The sequence below is a fragment of the Capsicum annuum genome, chromosome 4 (genome assembly GCF_002878395.1).
Source record: "Capsicum annuum cultivar UCD-10X-F1 chromosome 4, UCD10Xv1.1, whole genome shotgun sequence".
NCBI classification, from domain to species: domain Eukaryota; kingdom Viridiplantae; phylum Streptophyta; class Magnoliopsida; order Solanales; family Solanaceae; genus Capsicum; species Capsicum annuum.
The window spans coordinates 131,810,123-131,828,472 of NC_061114.1; the positions used below are offsets into that span (position 1 = coordinate 131,810,123).

Consider the following 18,350-nt stretch of genomic DNA (forward strand, 5'->3'; position numbering starts at 1 on the left):
TCTTCTCTGTTGAAAATTGGTTCCTCCACCACGACCCCTTGTGTACAAAATAAAAGAAAGCCCCAGGTGTGAAGGTTGGTCTACAAAGGCGTCACTGTTTGCTGTTCCAATGTTGTCTTGTCAGGTAGAGGGCTAAGATGTGAACTGGATGATGATTAAGTGTGAGTTTGGAGGGAAATTGGTTGCTGGTGATTCGAGTTTTTAGCTTATCATGTTCTCATTAGTCATAATGATGATTAAGTGTGAGTTTGGATGGAAATGGCTGCTGGTGATTCCAGTCTTTAGCTCATCGTGTTCTCATAAGTCATATCTCAAGTGTACATTTTAACTGCTGCTGATGCCTTGATGTTTTGTTTGAGTTTGAATTCTGAATTTCACAGCATGTGCTGTCCAAGAGATAATGGATCAGTCTCTTCATTCTCTTTTTTTTTTTTTTTTAAACTGGTGGTGTGGATGGATAGATTTTTGGCACTATGCTAGTTCACGTAATTACACTGCTAAGTCTGGTTATGCCATTGTGAGAAAGTTGTTTACTCTAATGCTACAGTTGATATTTCAATACCAGAGAGTAACTGATTTTGCAGAAGTTAATGATGATTAAAGTTAAACATCTTTTTATGCGAATGTCGGGGCAGTTCTTCCACTCAGGTTTTTCAGGATATAAGCTGAGGTGATTTGTAATGTACGACCAAGAAAATCAGGTTTTTATCACACCGCTTCTGAAACATTCTACTTAACGGTGTACCTAAGCTCCATCTTGTATTCCTGAAGGGTGATTAAATATAATGTAATATGGTTTTATATCTGATTAATCTAGTAGCAATCAGTCCTGCTAAGAGTCATCTTGGGTGACCGATAATCAAAAAAAAAATCACGGAAGAATTCTTAACGACAAGCCATATCATTTGTGAAGGCTAATGCAGCTTTAATTTGGTACTGCTTTGTGTAAAAGATCGAAAAACTTGTGATAGCTAAGGTCATGTCTGGGCTTCACAAGGGCCTAAATGCGAGTTCATCTCATCACCTTCAATCCTTCATGTTCACTTCAAAATAGCAATTTAGTTTTTCTAAAAGAATAAAATAAAAATGGCTAGTCTTTTGCACAGTACACCAAGTCTTATTTTGTTTCTAATTAGTACTTGAGAAAATACGAAGGAACACACTTCTTGTTAAGAATCATGACTCTTCTACGTATATAGATCTTGGTTCACAAACATGGTTGTAGGAGTTACAATTACAATTATTATAATAATACCTGTAACACATAATCCTATTTATTTAAAGTCACTACAGGAGGGACCTTGTTCTTTTTTGTGATAGTACCATCCTTTCAGGTCATCGAACTAGATTCCAGATGCGTTCAGAAAGTAAGGAAGCAAACATTGAAAAGGAAAACGAGTGGAGAAAGAGGTCCAAAAGAGTGAACACAGCCCTGCATTTCATGCGAAGTCATACCAAAAGAAAAAAGATAAGCCAACGTAGAATACCAGGAAAATTTGTTAATTCGATCACAAGCATCCACCATGCATAGCAAACTCTTAACTTGCATCTAAAAGACTTAACTGGGCATTACATCATTTTTCAAAGACGTGTTGTAACATATGAAATACAATCTAATGTACTGATCAGTATCAAGCAAACACAGATTTACTTGACATCCAACGTCTTTAAACTAAAGCCTACATTAGTTCTGAATAACGAAGAGAAAGCAAAGTTCCACAATGGAACCACTGCTGGAACCAACTCCTCCCTTGGATAACTGCTACAAATTAGAAAAAAAAAAAAAAAGTTACTGCAAGCAGAGCATGCTGTATGAAGAATCAGCAATATCCATCTCCATAATCATCATTCAACTGTAATTGAAAGCTATAACGGAGGGTTAGGAAGACAAAAGACAACTCCCAAGTTCCAAAACATCTAACTTTATGTTATATCATTAGTCAAGTAGTAATTAAAACAAACTGAAGTGCCGGCATAACACAAAATCATGAATAATTCAAAAACACACACAGTTCATGAAACAACAGAGATCAAATATAACTAACTTTTGTTTTAATAAAAAGGAACCGCACAGAGCATTTCAAACTCCACTATCTCAATTTCATGAAGTTACTCGCAACTTCAAGAGTGAAAATTGGAAGTTTTCTTTAATTCTAATTATTAGCACAAGAATGATAGTAAGTGTAGCAACCAGTGATTCACTTCCACCGGCCTAGAATGTGATCTCAGTTTAGAAAAATTTAGCACTCTAAGATTAGTACTTGAAAATTAAAATCTCACTTTTTCAGACTTGAATAAAATGAACCAGAAATAACATGATTTATAACAGAAAATCATCTCAATTTCACGAGTTTCTAGTAGAAACTTTCTACTGTCCGCTTAGAAATAACCAGAAAATCCCACTCATTGGATCAGGCTTACTCTCCAGAAGTGAAAAATGGGAGTTCTCTTCAGTTCCTATCATACAAGAATACTAGTATTTGTACTTGAAAATCTCATATTTTCAGATAAATATAAAATGAACCAGCAAAAACCATTTGATATATATATAGCAGAAAGAGTGAATGTATAAATCTGCAGGAGCTAATAGCTACATCTGTTCTGTCAAGGCATAGTCCGGGTAAGTAGTGTTTACCTGTACAGCTTTCCAATTGACGGCAATGATGGATTATATCTCATAGAGAACATGCTTCGACAGCTGAGGCTCTTTGGTGTTGGACATCAACATTGTCAAACAGCTCGAAACAGGGTTTATTCTGAGAGACATTTGACTTGAATGCACCATCTATCTCTTTAAACACTTGAATGCTATCATTTTCACAGCAACCAAAACCATCAAAACCTCCTACATTTTCAACATGGATGACCTTACCAAATAACAGAAAAGAATTGACACGCTGTTTTGTCAAAGAGCTGGAACCCGGTTTCGCAACCAGCTCATTGTCCCAAAAATGCACACTGCTCTGACTATCTGGAGATAAGTTGTCTGAATATGAACTGCCTATATTCAGTTTGGTGGACACACTCTCAAGCTTTGGATTGATTTCTTCATCTAAGCTATTGTTAGTGCACAACCCAAGGTTATTATTGCTTTTAACATTGGATAAACTTGATACACAAATTTGATTTTGCCTGGCTCCCTGCATGCCCGCAGAAAAAGATATACAATTGCCTAATGATGGGCTACAGAGACCAATCATAGGATTACTCAACCCAGTCATAGGGAAGAAGAGTTTTTCCTCTCCATCATGTGGCAACCAATTAAGCAGTTTTATTTTCTTTGAAGGAGGAAATCCAAAGTGAAGCTGTGGGGTTGAAAGAATGCACGCAACTTGCCAAGGATTCACCCTCTTAGCATGCTGCAGAACTTCTGGTTCATCCCAAGTAATCTGCAATAGAAAATCACAAGAATCTCAGATTGGCATGCAAATGAGGCTTGGAGTAAAACCGCAGCCAACCAAAAGGTAATAGCTATATCACTTATTTTAAAAAGAGAACCCAAAGGATAATGCTTCTGGACTTGGCAACTTATAATATTTGAGTGATCCCAATTGACAATGACAGTGAGGTTGCTCAATTGGCAAGAGCACTTCCAACCAAAACAAGTCATGCAAGGGAGTAAAGTGGGAAATGGCCACTGTTGATTTCTTTTTATTGATAAGGTAAAACATTGATTCAAATTATGGCCACTGTTGATTTCTAGGCAGAATGTCGGAGGGAGGTGGGGTAGGATTCACCATATCATACAAAAAGACACAAAGTAAATTAATTGGCGAAAAAGATTATTGAACCAAACTGCAGAGAAAGGCAAGAAAACCGTGGCACCCACTTCCTCCATACCTCGGTGGCTCCATACATAATTTATTGGAAAACAACTCTTGTTAGATGTGACACCTGATCTAGCATAATAAGTCAATTATAGAGATCAAATATAATGGACAATTAAGGAAACTAGAGATTGAACATCAATTATTACTTGGCACAGCCCTTCTAAATATGAGATTCAAAGACATTGGGCTGATGTAAAGCAAAATAAACGTCAGTAAATGCACTACTTACCCTTAACACAATTTAGAACTTACTAAAAACAATTGTGAAGCACAAATATGCAAAGGTGTAAGCACCACCAGATGTGAGAGTAGAACACACAGGAGGAGGGGGGTTGGTATGCTCCAGATTTTAATGGAATTGCCCTAATACATCTACTAGTTGAAAAATTAATTGAGAGAACATAGAGCTTGCGCGAGATGAGAACTGCTAATGAGGAATGGATAACGAGAAGGAAACATGAAAAATTATGGCAGCTACAACATTTCAAAAAGCGGGACATCATGCTGGCAAGAAGCAGGAAAAAGAAGAAGCAAAAATAGAGAAGCTCGGGTGAGAATATAAGCAAACGAGGAGGAAAAAAAGAAAGAAAACGAATATTCTATCATTTGATAGAAAGCCGACAAAAGAATATTCTATCAAATGGATGGGGCACTTGGAGGAGTAATATGCCTCAGGAAGTAGTTTGATCAACAGATTAAGGGTGAATAGTGCACTTTATCCCAAATAAAGTTTGCATTAAAGCAGTGTTGCCAAACGACAAAGTGGGTAACAGATACAGAAACTAGTAACAGAAATCACTACACAAAAAAGAGTAATTATATTAGTGAAAGAGAGAGTTGAGAAAGAGAAAATATTCTGAGTCTTTAACTATATTCACTATACAAAAGAGAGTTTTATATGTTGAAGGAAGGTGTTCTTGTGGTGGAGCTTTGGACTCATCAACTAGTCCATAGTTGCTTGAGTTATACATCGATGATGGACTGTTGTATAGTCAAGAGATATACTGCTGGATCAGTGTAAATTATGCCGTAGTGGGGTTGAATCTCCTTAAAGAGAGTGAGATATCCGTACCCCAGTCAAGAAGAAGAGGACAAAATTCGATGGTGATTAACAAATACCAACTTATAAGTATCATTTCCTTAATATTTTGGTGTTTTAATTGAAGAATTTAGAGCAATAATAACCGATTTTGTCTGCATTTTCAGGTTTTATATGATTTGGGGGAAGTTTAGAGAACAATAAGAGAAACAAATAAAATTAAGCCACAAGAAGAAACTGGAAGGATCTGAGTATTGGTGTGATTGCAGGGCATGTGTCAGACACGGGATAGAGGGAAATTGTCAAATAAGGAAAATGCAGCATTGCAGATCACAGGTCTCTAACTGTGACCGAGCACAAAGAGACCTGAACTAAATCAGGAATATGCTATTGTTACTGACACAGCCTATGGCCCGACATCTCAGCACTAAAGAATATCAGGATCGGAGGGGTGTTTTTGGATGAATTTTGTAGGTCATTCCCAATCATATAAATACTCATATTTGGACATTCGGGAAGCTATATTTGTTTGGAAATCAGAGCTTGGGAGCAAGATTTAAGTTTCCTGCACCTTGGATTGAAGACGGCACAATGCTTAGGGTTTTCTCAAAAAAATTCTCTATCTTTAAACCCATCCTTGTTATTATGATATTTGGATTAGTATGGATTGGAAGATGGTTGTTATATAAGCTCCACAACTAGGGTTGTGAACAAACTAGTTAATTTAACATTTTAATTTATTTCTTGCGGGATAGGCTTGGTGGAAGTTTGGTGCAGTACATGTTTCTCCTCTCACACCAGTAGTATTAGCATTATTGTCGTTGTTTCTTGTCTTTCCATTTCTGTTACTAGCAGTTGTTTCTTGTGCTTCGGTTATCGCATTATTTTGTTATTGTTACTATACCTCTTTTGGAATGTTATGTAACACTTTCCCTATTATTTGCTACTTAGTTGCTCGTTCGGTGTCGTACCCGACACGACGCAAACATGGGTGTGGGTGTGGATCCTTGCCTGATTTGGTCAATCAACTTTGGGTGCTTTGACCCAAATCGACTGAGAAATTCCGGGCAGATCCAATGATTTTTGTAATCAAACAAAAGCTAAGGTGAAATTGAAGGAAATGGAATACCTTGTATATAAAAATTGCTCTGTCACTCCTTTCCTTATTTCCTTCTAGGAAAGTCCTCTTGATCAATATTTTCTCCTTAAGTTTTTCACATAATATCTCATAATTTAGGTTTTAAAATTCTATTTTCAGATATTTGCATTATTTTTAGTTGAATCCTCACACCCATATCCATACTTAGATTCATATCCCTGAATATTAAAATTAAAATTATGAGGATCCGACCTCAGGATGAGCACCCGAAAAGGGCACCCGCACTACAATCCGAGCAACTTAGATCTGTTATGTCATTCCTTACTTTTGTATTTTCCTTTTCAAACTACTTTGGTATGCATTACTTGAGCCGAGGGTCTTGTAGAAACAACCGGTCTACCTCCACGAGGTAAGGGTAAGTTTTACGTACATCTACCCTCCCTAGGCCCCACCCTATGGGATTACATTGGGTATGTTGTTGTAACTATTTCTTACCAGCTGTATTTGGTTTAATTTTCATTCGATTAATCATGCATTGCATTGTTCCTTTGATTCCTATCAACTCTTTAAGAACTCATTTACTTTGGTTTGAACTCGGAAAAAGAAATTTAAGATTGCGCTGAGATTAACCAACAAGGAATTGGATATTTTAAAGAATTAATATAACCTAAATTACATGATTAAGACTTCGGATATAGCCTTCACTCTGTAGCCATAATTGGATAAACTTAACACGGTTTGATTGAACTTGAGAGAGTTAACTAGGATAGTATCCCGTTTTATTGGGGATATTAATGGGTAATTAAGAATCTAGAAGATTAGTAACACTATAGAAGAAATTAAGAATCCATAACTAATGAAATTGACTTAAACACACTAGGTGAGTGATTAGGCAATGCATTGAATTGGAGTTAACGTGAAGACGCAATCCTATACATCCTTCGCTTTCTCAAGTCGTTATTGCTCCATGTAAGCTCAACTTCGAGTCACATTTGGTATTATAGTTGTGATGACTACTTATTCTATATTGGGTTGGATAATGTCAAGAAAACTACGATTCATGAATGGTTGGAAAGTGCATGGGGCTAAGCATGTCTCGTAATGCTCAATAATGGTAAAATTGACAAAACAAATGCCAATATAATCAAATTAGAAGCCCAACAACAAAAAATTGTACTCTAATTTGATTCCTATCCTGCCAAAACAATGTCCATTACCTGTCGCAAAAATAGGTTACAATTCCACCAGAGGACAAGAGCATGTCTAGATGGGCTCAAAAACTGATTTTAAATTCTTTTCAATGTTTTAAGAGTGTTCGGCAAAATTCAGAGTAGCTTTTGAGTTAAGTGTTTTAAAATCAAAAGCAACAAAGTTGGGGTTGTCCAACTTATTGCTTTTGCTTAACAATTGTTTTGCTTTGATTAATTTGTTAACTTTTTTTATCATAAATAATTATTTTTATCCACTAGAAAAGTTTATAAGCCTACGTATCAACCAATCCGAACAGGCTCTAGTTATAGTTGTAATGTCTAGTGTTCAGGAATTTGTTCGCATCGTCACATAATGCGATGATACGTAGCGATGTGAGCCCCTCTCGCGCGTGTGGCTGATGTGATCCAACCTTACAGAAGCTAGCGCATCACAGGGCTATGCGAGATGCGAGCGCATCACATTGATTTTATATTTAGGGTCAATTTTAAATTTAAAAAAGTTTTCATGTTGATTTTATATTTAAGGTCAATTTTATATTTCAAAAAGAGTCCGTTGATGTGGTTTTCTAGGGTTAACTTTGAAGTCCACTGCTGCAACTTCTTCTTCTTCTTGATGAAGTAGATGAGCTTTAAAAAAACAAGAATTCGACGTTGAAACATTATTAATTTAAATTTGATTTTTCTTCTTTTTTCTAGCTTGTTTTGCTTTTATGTTGAATTGTTTTTACTATTGTGGTCTGTGTTGTTTAGCTAGTCTATTTCGCAGCAAGTATTCTGGGGATCAAATCTGTGATTTTGGTGTTTAATTTAAACTTTTGTTTATATATATTGTCTTTATTGTTGATTATATAGTTGTTGTGGTCTTTCTAGTTATGTCTTACTGTTTAGATGCTCTATTTAGTCTTTTCTCTTTTAAATTATGTTTCACTTCAATGATGTGCTTGCGTCTCTTTACACTTCACGTAACACGTGATGCGAAGCCTTGTCGCTTTTTCTCGCATCACACTTTCCTGAACACTGGCAACGGCATCAAGGCAACTTTCATGAGACAATCCAAGTAAATTTATTCTTTTGGTCTTTTTTTCGTTTGGAGTAACCATCTCATCGTAGGCCCGACTAATCTAGATTTGTCGGTTAAAATTATTGAACAACCCCGATTATATATGAATATTTCCTATTGGCTTTCACATTCTAACCCAAGGACATTCAAGGGTCATATACGGATAATAATGCCGGTATAAAATATGAGATTATTTTGTCACATGTTTGGTTGAACTTTTTTTATAACCTTGTATAAAACATGAGATTATTTTATCGCATTTTGGTTGAACTTTTTTTTATAATTGTGGTGTTTGAGCCAGATTGCGCATCCCTTGACTAATTCCACGGGATACCTGCCACTTACCACCAACATCATACCAGGTAACTCTTTCCACCAAGGCTAGAACAGATGAAAAGAAATTAACTAATGTTTGTCATTTTAGGAATTGAACTTGAGACCTCATGATGCTCAATCCACTTCATTGAACCCACTAGGCCACACCCTTGAGTGTTGTTTGGTGAAATTTTTTTATCCTAATATAAGTGTTCTCAATTATTTACACCAGAATTGTCGGAATTTTTTTTATACCACATTCAATGTGAGGTAACAATTGCGAAATTAGCTAATCCCGAGATGATATAATAACCAAATGACAAAATGTCCTTCTTGAAAGTTCTTCTCCTAATGTCATTTTTTAAGAAGGTTGTCCCAAAGTCATTTAAGAAGGCCAAGATTAAAATTTAAAATAGAAATTAATCCAAATTTACCTAAAGTATTATTTATGTTTTGTATTATATCTTGTATATCCCATTCTAGTTTAATGAACTAAATATCTAAAATATATATATATATATATATATATCAATTAAATAATGTCGTTATTATATAATCCCCGTACTATAATCTTCACATTGTAATCTCAGTATAACTTGTTCGCAAACCCAATGACTCCTTAGGGTTTTGCAACCATTACAAAAGATTTGATACACCATCCTGCATATATATGCTAGAATATATGGAAAAAAGGAAATGTGAGATGCTTTGAAGGGAAGAAGTTAGCGCACAACAACTTAAATACAAATTTTTTGTGGCCTTTAGTGTAATCTATAAGATGTAAGGATGAAGATAATTTGTTAGATTTCATATAATTGTTACAAGAATAGGACAACAACAAACACAGTGTAATCCCACCAAGTGGGGTCTGGGGGTAGAATGTATGCAGTCCATACCGCTACCTCCGAAGAAATAGAGAGGTTGTTTCCGATAGACACCCGGCTGAAGATAAAGAAAAAGTTTCAAGGTCATAGTAATACATGAAACCGAAAGAGTGGCATAACCGAAATAATAAATAAGAAATAGTAAAATATAGAAATAAGAGAGACACGAAAAAAAACGAGCAACACGAAAATAAAAGGTAGGAAATAAGGAGTAAGAAAAGGACACCCACCTAGCAATAGCATACACTAGCGGCTCCTACCAAAGGTCACAATCCTAGGATTACTAACACGGTGGCACCAGAGCTCCCTAACTACTAGTTACAACCCACACACGCACTAGCCCTCAACCTTTATCCGCGACCTCCACACCTTCCTATCTAGGGTCATGTCCTCAGTAAGCTGTAACAGCTCCAAGTCAAGTCTAATCACCTCTCTCCAGTACTTCTTCGGCCTACCTCTTGTACTGCATTAACACCAACTTAGTGCTAAGTTACTGCATTTTCAATGCATAACCTACTTACCTTCTAAAAAGAAAAGATCGAACCCTCAAGACTTCCCTTTGGTTTAACCCCTTTAACAGGCACTTCATTGATAAAGGCCCTGTGAAAAGACACTTCAAGGTGCACCTAAGGGGGTGGCCAAGTGGTCAATAAAGTGGGCTAAGAACCTAAGGTCTCAGTTCAAATCCCCAGCGGAGACAGAAAAACATTAGGTAGCTCTTCCCATTTGTCCCTTAGCCTTAGTGGACAGAGTTACCTGATATTTGTTGTTGATGGGGAGGTGGCAGTTATCTCGTGGATTTAGTCGAGGTGCGTAAAAGTTGAACCGGACATCATAGTAATAAAAAAACACTTCAAGGTGGATTAGAGCACATTTTCCCCCTCTCGCATTCATCTTGCTATTAGCAGCATTAAGTGTAATTTTCCCAAAAAACACTCAACTTTCTCCCTCAAAGTCATGCAACTTTTCAACCAATTAAGCTACACGAACCTCCTCATAGGGGCCTTTTGAGTTTTAACTATCTAAAGGGAGAATAGGAGGTCAGTGCCTTCTCTCTTTCCTAAATTCGGAAGGTTTATGAAGGAGCTTCATTCTGGTGAAGATTCATCGTCATGCATTTCACAATTTTGTTTTAGCAGTATAATTCCAGCCCAATTCATTTGTAATCTCTGGGATACTGATTAAAGTTCTTCTGCTACCATCCACATCTACGATTCAAACATATCAGCCATGTACGTGTTAAAGTCCGTCAAGGAAAAGTTGGCGTGAACATGATCAGTACTCTTCCATCTTCTGAAACGATTCTGTACCTTCTGAAGCTAATCATAGAAACTTGCAGACTCCCAGTAGGTTATGTCAATCAATGCTTTTTATTCTCCGTTAATGGGTTCGATCTACTTTTCCTAGATTAATGTTACAGGTAAACGAGGATGTAAGATGAATTCACAGAAGGAAATTATTTTCTCTCTCTGTCTCTCTCTCTCTCTCTGAAGGTACTGTTTAACTTGATTCGACCGTCTGCGCCGATTCGGCCCCCGGTGCCGACCTCCAGCCCGATCTCTGAGCCCCGGCGCCGATCTCCGGCCCGATCTCCGAGCCCCCCGCGCCGACCGTCGGCGCCGACCCGGCCCGATCTCCGAGCCCGACCTCCGGCCCCCGGCGCCGACCTCCGGCCCGATCTCTCTCTCTCTCTCCCTACCCTCTCTCCCTCCCTCTCGCACCGGTACCTGGTCCCCGGCACCGTCGCCGACCTTCGGCGCCGACCCGACCCGACCGCCGGCCCCGACCTCTGATCCCCGGCCGCCGACCGCGGACCCGACCGCCGACCCGACCGCCGGGCCCCCCCCCCCCCCACCCTTACCTGTCCTGTCCGTACCCCCCCCCCCGCCCCCCGCGAGGTACACCAGCCCTCCCCCCACCTCGGTCTCCAGCCGCCACCCGCCGCTCCGTCTTAAGCAGCCGCAGCTCCAAGCGTAATCCGGTGACTTCTAACCTTTGTTATTTTCGTTATTTCATATTCCATTTTATTTCATTATTTCATATTCCATTCTTAGTATTATGCTAGTAGTAGCCCCTGTACCTTGACTTGCGTGGAATTTGTGGACATTGTCTGTTGTCTGTGGTTGCTGTCGCTGTGGTCGTTTCTTCCACTGCTAAGGCTAGGGAGAGAAAGGGTCGTGACCTCGATCAGGTGAGGTGCATTAAGGGGGAGGACGGTAGAGTGTTGGTGGAGGACGGCCACATTAAGAAAAGATGGCAGTCGTATTTTCATAGGCTCTTGAATGACGAAGGGGATAGAGCTATTGTGTTAGGGGAACTGGAGCACTCAGAGGAGTGTCGGGATTTTAGCTATTGTAGACGTTTTAAGGTAGAAGAGGTTAGACAAGCTGTCCGCAGGATGCGAAGGGGTAGGGCGACGAGGCCGGATGAGATACCGGTGGAGTTTTGAAAGTTCGTTGGAGAGGCTGGTGTAAGGTGGTTGACTGGATTGTTTAATGAAATCTTCAGGACGGCAAAGATGCCCGAGGCGTGGAGGTGGAGTACCATGGTCCCTCTCTATAAGAATAAGGGGGACATTCAGAGTTGCAATAACTATAGGGGGATTAAGTTATTGAGTCACTCTATGAAGATCTGGGAGAGAGTGGTCGAGGTGAGGCTGAGACGGATAGTGTCTATTTCGGAAAACCAGTTTGGATTTATGCCCGGCCGCTCGACGACGGAGGCAATCCACCTGGTGCGGAGGTTGGTGGAGCAGTATAGGGAGCGGAAGAAGGATCTGCACATGGTGTTTATCGATCTGGAGAAGGCATACGACAAAGTCCCCAGGGAGGTGCTTTGGAGATGCTTGGAGGTGAGTGGAGTACCGCTGGCATATACCAGAGTAATTAAGGATATGTATGATGGAGCGAAAACCCAGGTGAGGACGGCGGGAGGAGACTCAGAGCATTTCACTGTCCTGACAGGATTGCACCAGGGATCTACTCTTAGTCCCTTTTTGTTTGCGTTGGTGATGGATGTGTTGACGCGGCGCATTCAAGGGGAGGTGCCGTGGTGTATGCTTTTTGCAGACGATGTAGTTCTGATAGATGAGACTCGAGGGGGTGTGAATGACAAATTAGAGGTGTGGAGGCAAACTCTTGAGTCTAAAGGGTTCAGGGTGAGCAGAAGCAAGACAAAGTATGTGGAATGCAAGTTTAATGACGTGAGGCGGGAGAATGAGGTAGTAGTGAAGCTGGAAGCACAGGAGGTATGTAAGAGGGATAAGTTCAAGTATTTTGGGTCCGTGATCCAGAGTAACGGTGAGATTGACGAGGATGTCTCGCATCGTATTGGGGCGGAATGGATGAAGTGGAAACTCGCGTCGGGGGTGCTGTGTGATAAGAAGGTGCCGCCCAAGCTTAAAGGCAAATTCTACAGGGTGGTAGTCCGTCCGGCCTTGTTGTATGGAGCGGAGTGTTGGCCAGTTAAGAACTCTCACATCCAGAAAATGAAGGTGGCAGAAATGCGGATGTTGCGCTGGATGTGTGGACTGACTAGAGGGGATAGAGTTCGGAATGAGACTATCCGGGAGAAGGTTGGTGTGACTTCAGTGGAGTGCAAGATGCGGGAAGCACGATTGAGATGGTTCGGACACGTGAAGAGGAGGGGCATGGATGCCCCGGTCCGTAGGTGCGAGAGGCTAGCGTTGGATGGTTTTAGGCGGGGTAGGGGTAGGCCAAAGAAGTACTGGGGCGAGGTGATTAGGCGGGACATGGAACAGTTACAGCTCACCGAGGACATGACCCTAGATAGGAAGGTCTGGAGGGCGCGAATTTCGGCAGAGGATTAGGGCCAGTTTGGGTCGCTAGTGTAGGGAATTACTTGGTGGGGGTTTTATTCCTGTTATGATTCCGTCTTCCGTGTTCCATGTTTTATTACGAATCTGTGTGCTTTCCGTTGCTTTCCTCTGTTTTATATGACTTATGGGTGCCGTATTTATGTTATGTAATCTGCTTCTGTATTTTACTATGTGTTTGTGTGGTATCTCGTGTCTTGAGCCGGGGGTCTATCGGAAATAGTCTTTCTACTTCATCAGAGGTAGAGGTATGGACTGCGTACATCTTACCCCCCCGACTCCACTAGGTGGGAATACACTGGGTTTGTTGTTGTTGTTGTTGTTGTAATGTTACAGGTAAACAAAATTCACCATTTACTACTACTAAATGAAATATTCCACTGCAGTAGATCTGTTTTATCTCACAAAGTTCAATTGAGAAACGAAAAGGGCAATATTTATTTTTTTGAGACGGTAACATTTGAAATGGACAAAGCATTATTACGTCATGTTTTATATATTGCTATGAAATGCAATCCACAGAAAATGCATTGATTAACCATCCCAACATACTGAAGAGAATTACATGTGAAAATGATGTCCCTTGAGGTCAGAAACAAACGGCAGTTTTAGTTAGAGAAAAAATATACTATCATTAACAATTACATCTTTGGACACTCGGGTACAAGGGTTAAGATGGATGTAGAAACAGAGGATTCATCCAGAACCGCTTGCTTTTAAGGGTCGGTTTCATCTGTCATTTTTCCTGAAAGAAAACATGCTCAAATGACAACTACTGTAACTAGTCTACAATTCAAGCTGTTCGAGAGCAGTTCTCTGTCTCACAACTACCTCTGTCGCAACCCACGTTATTGGTCCTTCAATGCATTTCCAAAGTTACCACTACCATATCACGAATCAGAAAGTTTAGTATATAAAATACGATCCATCCTGTAACATACCACAGACCATTTTTCTACTTCCTGAACTATATAAAGTGATATAGACAATGCACTAACATAAAAAGAAGTTAGGCTTATCATCTGTAAATCTTTGAGAAAGGTCCCGAAAAGTCAAAGCATTAGTAGGAGCATAGATATACTACTATCAACTGCAGACAACTAATTGATTGACCAAAGCAACATATTCACAACAGCTATGTCTGACAATGACAACAATGTCCCCTGAAGTCAGATATCGACGACAGTTTTGATCAGGAAAAAGGAAAAAAGAAAAACCAATGCAATATCATTAACAGTTCCATGCTCAAATGACAACAATTTTAACTAGTCTACAGTTCAAATAACTCTAATATATAGACATAGAAATACTAATGCATCAACAGAAAGCTACAGAATCATAAGTTACCTGAAGCATTCGCCATGGAGATCCACGCCAAGGGCCATTTTCAGGCAAAATGACAGAGGAAACGGTCCCTTGAAAGCAAGCCGTCCTAGAAGAATCCTCCGTCTCTACAGCCATTTTAACCCGTGTACCGACTGTCCAAAACATATTTGATGATGCCTCTACTGCTTCTGCCTTCACCACAAAACTTGCCCAGTCTGGACGCGGATAACACGATACTTCAAATGGCATTCCCCGTGCCGCCATTTCCGCTGCCTCTTTAACAGCCTCCATCGGCAGCCGCCCTTGCCCAGTCCTCCAACGCACTTCCCCGTTACTACCACTGCTACTGGTTTGTTCACGTTTCAAAAGAGTAGAAGTCCACCTCTGGCAATTTTCATTTCCTCTTATAGCTCGTCGAACACCGACATAGAGTTCTCCAGTTCTATTTTTCCGTATGAAGACAGCGGAATCACCGGAAACGAGTTTTTTACTGTTAACAAACTTACTCCAGCCAGTAGTGAGCAAATGCCGGCGAGGTGTACCACGATAAATGTGCCGAAATTCCCACTCAGAACCATGAATATCACGAATAACCAAATTCTGAACCGGCGGATCAGCCACGAAATTAAGCCGAGGGAATATAGAATCAGCGCAAAACCGCGGTACAGAAAAACCTCCTCCATTATTCGCATCTGACGGAGTTAAAATCTTCACAAACGAAACAACCTCCTTCTCCACGTCCTCCTCCTCATCAACATTCACAGTAGTAACGTCGTTACCATAACACTGATTAACCGGAACTAGGAAAATTTTAGCGAATGCCTCGTCGGTAACGGCGTCGGCGAGAAACCGCACAGAGAGTACACGGCAGAGAATGAAGGGAGGGATAACGCCGGAGAGTAAAACAGGGGAAGTAGAACTTGCATGTTCAGCGTGTCCTTGAGGGAAGTAGTAAGCCCTGGAGCCGACGGCGGGGATTCGAACAGAGTTACCGGCAATAGCACGCCAGATTGTAGGGTCCACATCGTTGCCCGCAGCGGCAGTTGGAGGCTGCATTGTTGAAGGGAGGAGTGGAGCAGAGAGAATAGTAATAGGGAGGGATATGTATTGTGTGTATGCGTATGTTATATATGTATAGGTAGGAGTGTGGTCGGAGGTGCCGTTCAGGGGTCGGAGAGAGAAGAGTATGGCTATATATTTGCCTTAGTTTTAGCTATTAATTACAAAAATAGGCAACCACAATGTGAATGCATATTTTGTACTTGTATTTTTTCGCTAACTGTATTGACGTGAGAGACACATGAGACCCAACCCGTCAGCCTGTCAGCCCATCAGGTGGGACATTAAAATTATTTATTAAATATTTTAAAATTAATTATTTATTTATTAGGAATTAAAATTTTATCAAATTTTTCTAACTAGTTACTTATTTTTTTATCCATTCTTTGATTGATATTAATTTTTTTTAAAGTTCTTAGTATGTGTTTGAAATACCTGGTAAGCTGGTTTTAGTTGTGAACTTTAAAAAACTGTTTTTACTCGTGATGATTTAGTAGTTGTTATCTTTACTTAATGCAATATTTTGTTCTTTAAATTTAAGCTCTTTTTTGTTATAATCTTACTTCTTTTATGCAGATATTTTGTGTATAGCTATATTTAATATCTTAACCTTATTAGAATTTTTCTGTGGAATTTGTAGCTAATCATCATTTTTTTTTCTTATTACAGTAAATGTCATGAGTTAATTACAATTAAAGAATCATTTGATGTAAGGTATAAGGGATAAATAGTCTGAGATAAAATGAAGGACTATTTTATTTTATGTTTGGTGTGAGGTATTAGTTAATTTCGGCATTATTTATTGCACCATTTATATCATAGTGATGAGATAAATTATTTGTATCCATAATGAAATAACTAATTCTAAGATTAATTATCCCAGGATAACTCTTTCCAAACCTAACAACTCTTGAAGGTATTAGTAAGATGTCTATAACATGTTAAAAACTAGTAGGAGACATGTTAAAGTGAAACCATAAAAATTGGTGATAGTTTAGTACTTATAATATTTTAGTTTATCATGTTTTGGGTTGCTTTTATTTTTTTGAAGGGTCAACCCTCCGCCCGCTTAGGGCTGAGTTGGGTCACTATTTTAAAGGCCCTTTAGTTAAAAGGGATAACTCGTCCTAGCCCACTTAATTCTCTAGTCTGCTAGGTTTGGATTAGGTTGGATTGGGCCAACTCATTTTGACATCTCTATCTAGGACAAATTTTCTTCAAAAAAGTTATGCAAAAGATTTTGGAAAAAAATTACGTAAAAATTTTGTCCCAAAAAACCATTTTTGTTTCTTACGGATTATTTTCTTCAAAATTTCTACATCTTTTGCTAATAATAATAATTAATAAAAATTTATAAATTTAAAATAATTATAAAATAAAAAGATAATAAATATAATTGAAATCATGGTTAAATGTATTTGTAGACACATAAAATTTAGGAAAAAGGACATGGCATGGCCATTTAAAAAAAATGGCCCACATGTGAAAAGGTGGACATACTGTAGCCAGTCGGCTAAATTAATTCTAAAAATTACATAAATACACAACTTATCTTTTCAATAATACAAAAAATTTTAACTCCCTAAATATATTACAAAAGTCCCAACATATACACAGAATGCTATGTATATGTCGGCTATGCTATGTATATTAATAGAGAGAGAGAGTAAAGTAATTTAAAAAGTGGTAGAGAGTGTAATTACTTCCAAAAGGGTTGGTATTTATGTTATTTATACAAATTAATTCCCCTTTTTAGCCATTTGGCCCAATTGGGCACATGCAATATCTATACTCAATTGATACACTTTTATACCACATTGATAAACTTTTATACTATATTAATACACTTTTTAAAAAAAGAGAAAGGAAATTCTATGCAAGCACATGGAATCCCAATATCCAATTGGTACTCTTTTATACCACATTAATACATTTTTATACTACATTGATACACTTGCAGTGGCTATATACTCAATTGATACTCTCTTATACTAGATTGATATATTTTTAGAATGCATGTAGAAACTATATAGAGTCGTATAAAATATGTATCTAAATAATAATTGTAGTTAAATTTGTATAGAATATGTATAAAAATGTTATAATTATTATATAGAATATGTATATATATAGAAACTTTATCATTGTTATATATAAATATATATATCTTTAACAATTGTATTATATTAAAAATATATGGTATTGTATTTTATTGTATAAATAAGTAAAACTAAACAAAATAAATAGTATGTTATTTTAATAATGTTGGTGAATGCAAAATAATCTAAAAAAGCAATTACTCAATTGTTTAAAAAGAATAAAAAATAGTAGAATCTTTAAAAAAGAAAAGGAGTCGTACCAAATTTATTACAATTCTTTTTTAGTGCTGGTTGATAGATCCAAGCACTAGTGAAATACGTGTAGTCGTCTAAGTATATAGTTGTGATAGTGGAGATTTTGGGGTAAGCAGTCACCATGATCGAGTGTTATTTTCTGGGTTTTTAAATTTAGGTGTTAGTTTTGTGAAATTATTTAGTTTTAGGTGTTATTTTTGTCTTTTCCCCTAAAATTTATTGGATCAAATTTATATTAAATTTGAATTTGATCCATATGTTCTTGGGTTTGAAATTATTTTGGGCTTTAAAAAATAATAAGTCCATTTTATTCCTCATCAAGATCCATCTCACTTTGA

General features: G+C 38.3%; 1 protein-coding gene across 5 annotated transcripts; it reads right to left on the minus strand.

Annotated features, from left to right (window-relative positions):
- Positions 1-204: 204 nt before the first annotated feature.
- Positions 205-15,833, minus strand: LOC107867903 (auxin response factor 17). Of its 5 annotated transcripts, none has more exons than XM_016714384.2 (3): positions 14,621-15,772; positions 2,636-3,389; positions 205-1,432 (listed from the first exon to the last, which is right to left on the minus strand). In XM_016714384.2, the coding sequence occupies exons 1-2, from the start codon at positions 15,653-15,655 to the stop codon at positions 2,676-2,678; spliced, it is 1,749 nt and encodes a 582-aa protein (XP_016569870.1). In that variant the 5' UTR covers positions 15,656-15,772; the 3' UTR covers positions 205-1,432; positions 2,636-2,675. The 5 variants fall into 5 exon arrangements, with proteins under 5 accessions (XP_016569870.1, XP_016569868.1, XP_016569869.1 ...); XM_016714382.2 differs by lacking the exon at positions 205-1,432 and adding an exon at positions 1,461-1,759 and having other exon boundaries at positions 14,621-15,833; XM_016714383.2 differs by lacking the exon at positions 205-1,432 and adding an exon at positions 1,461-1,762.
- Between the last annotated feature and the right edge of the window lie 2,517 nt (positions 15,834-18,350).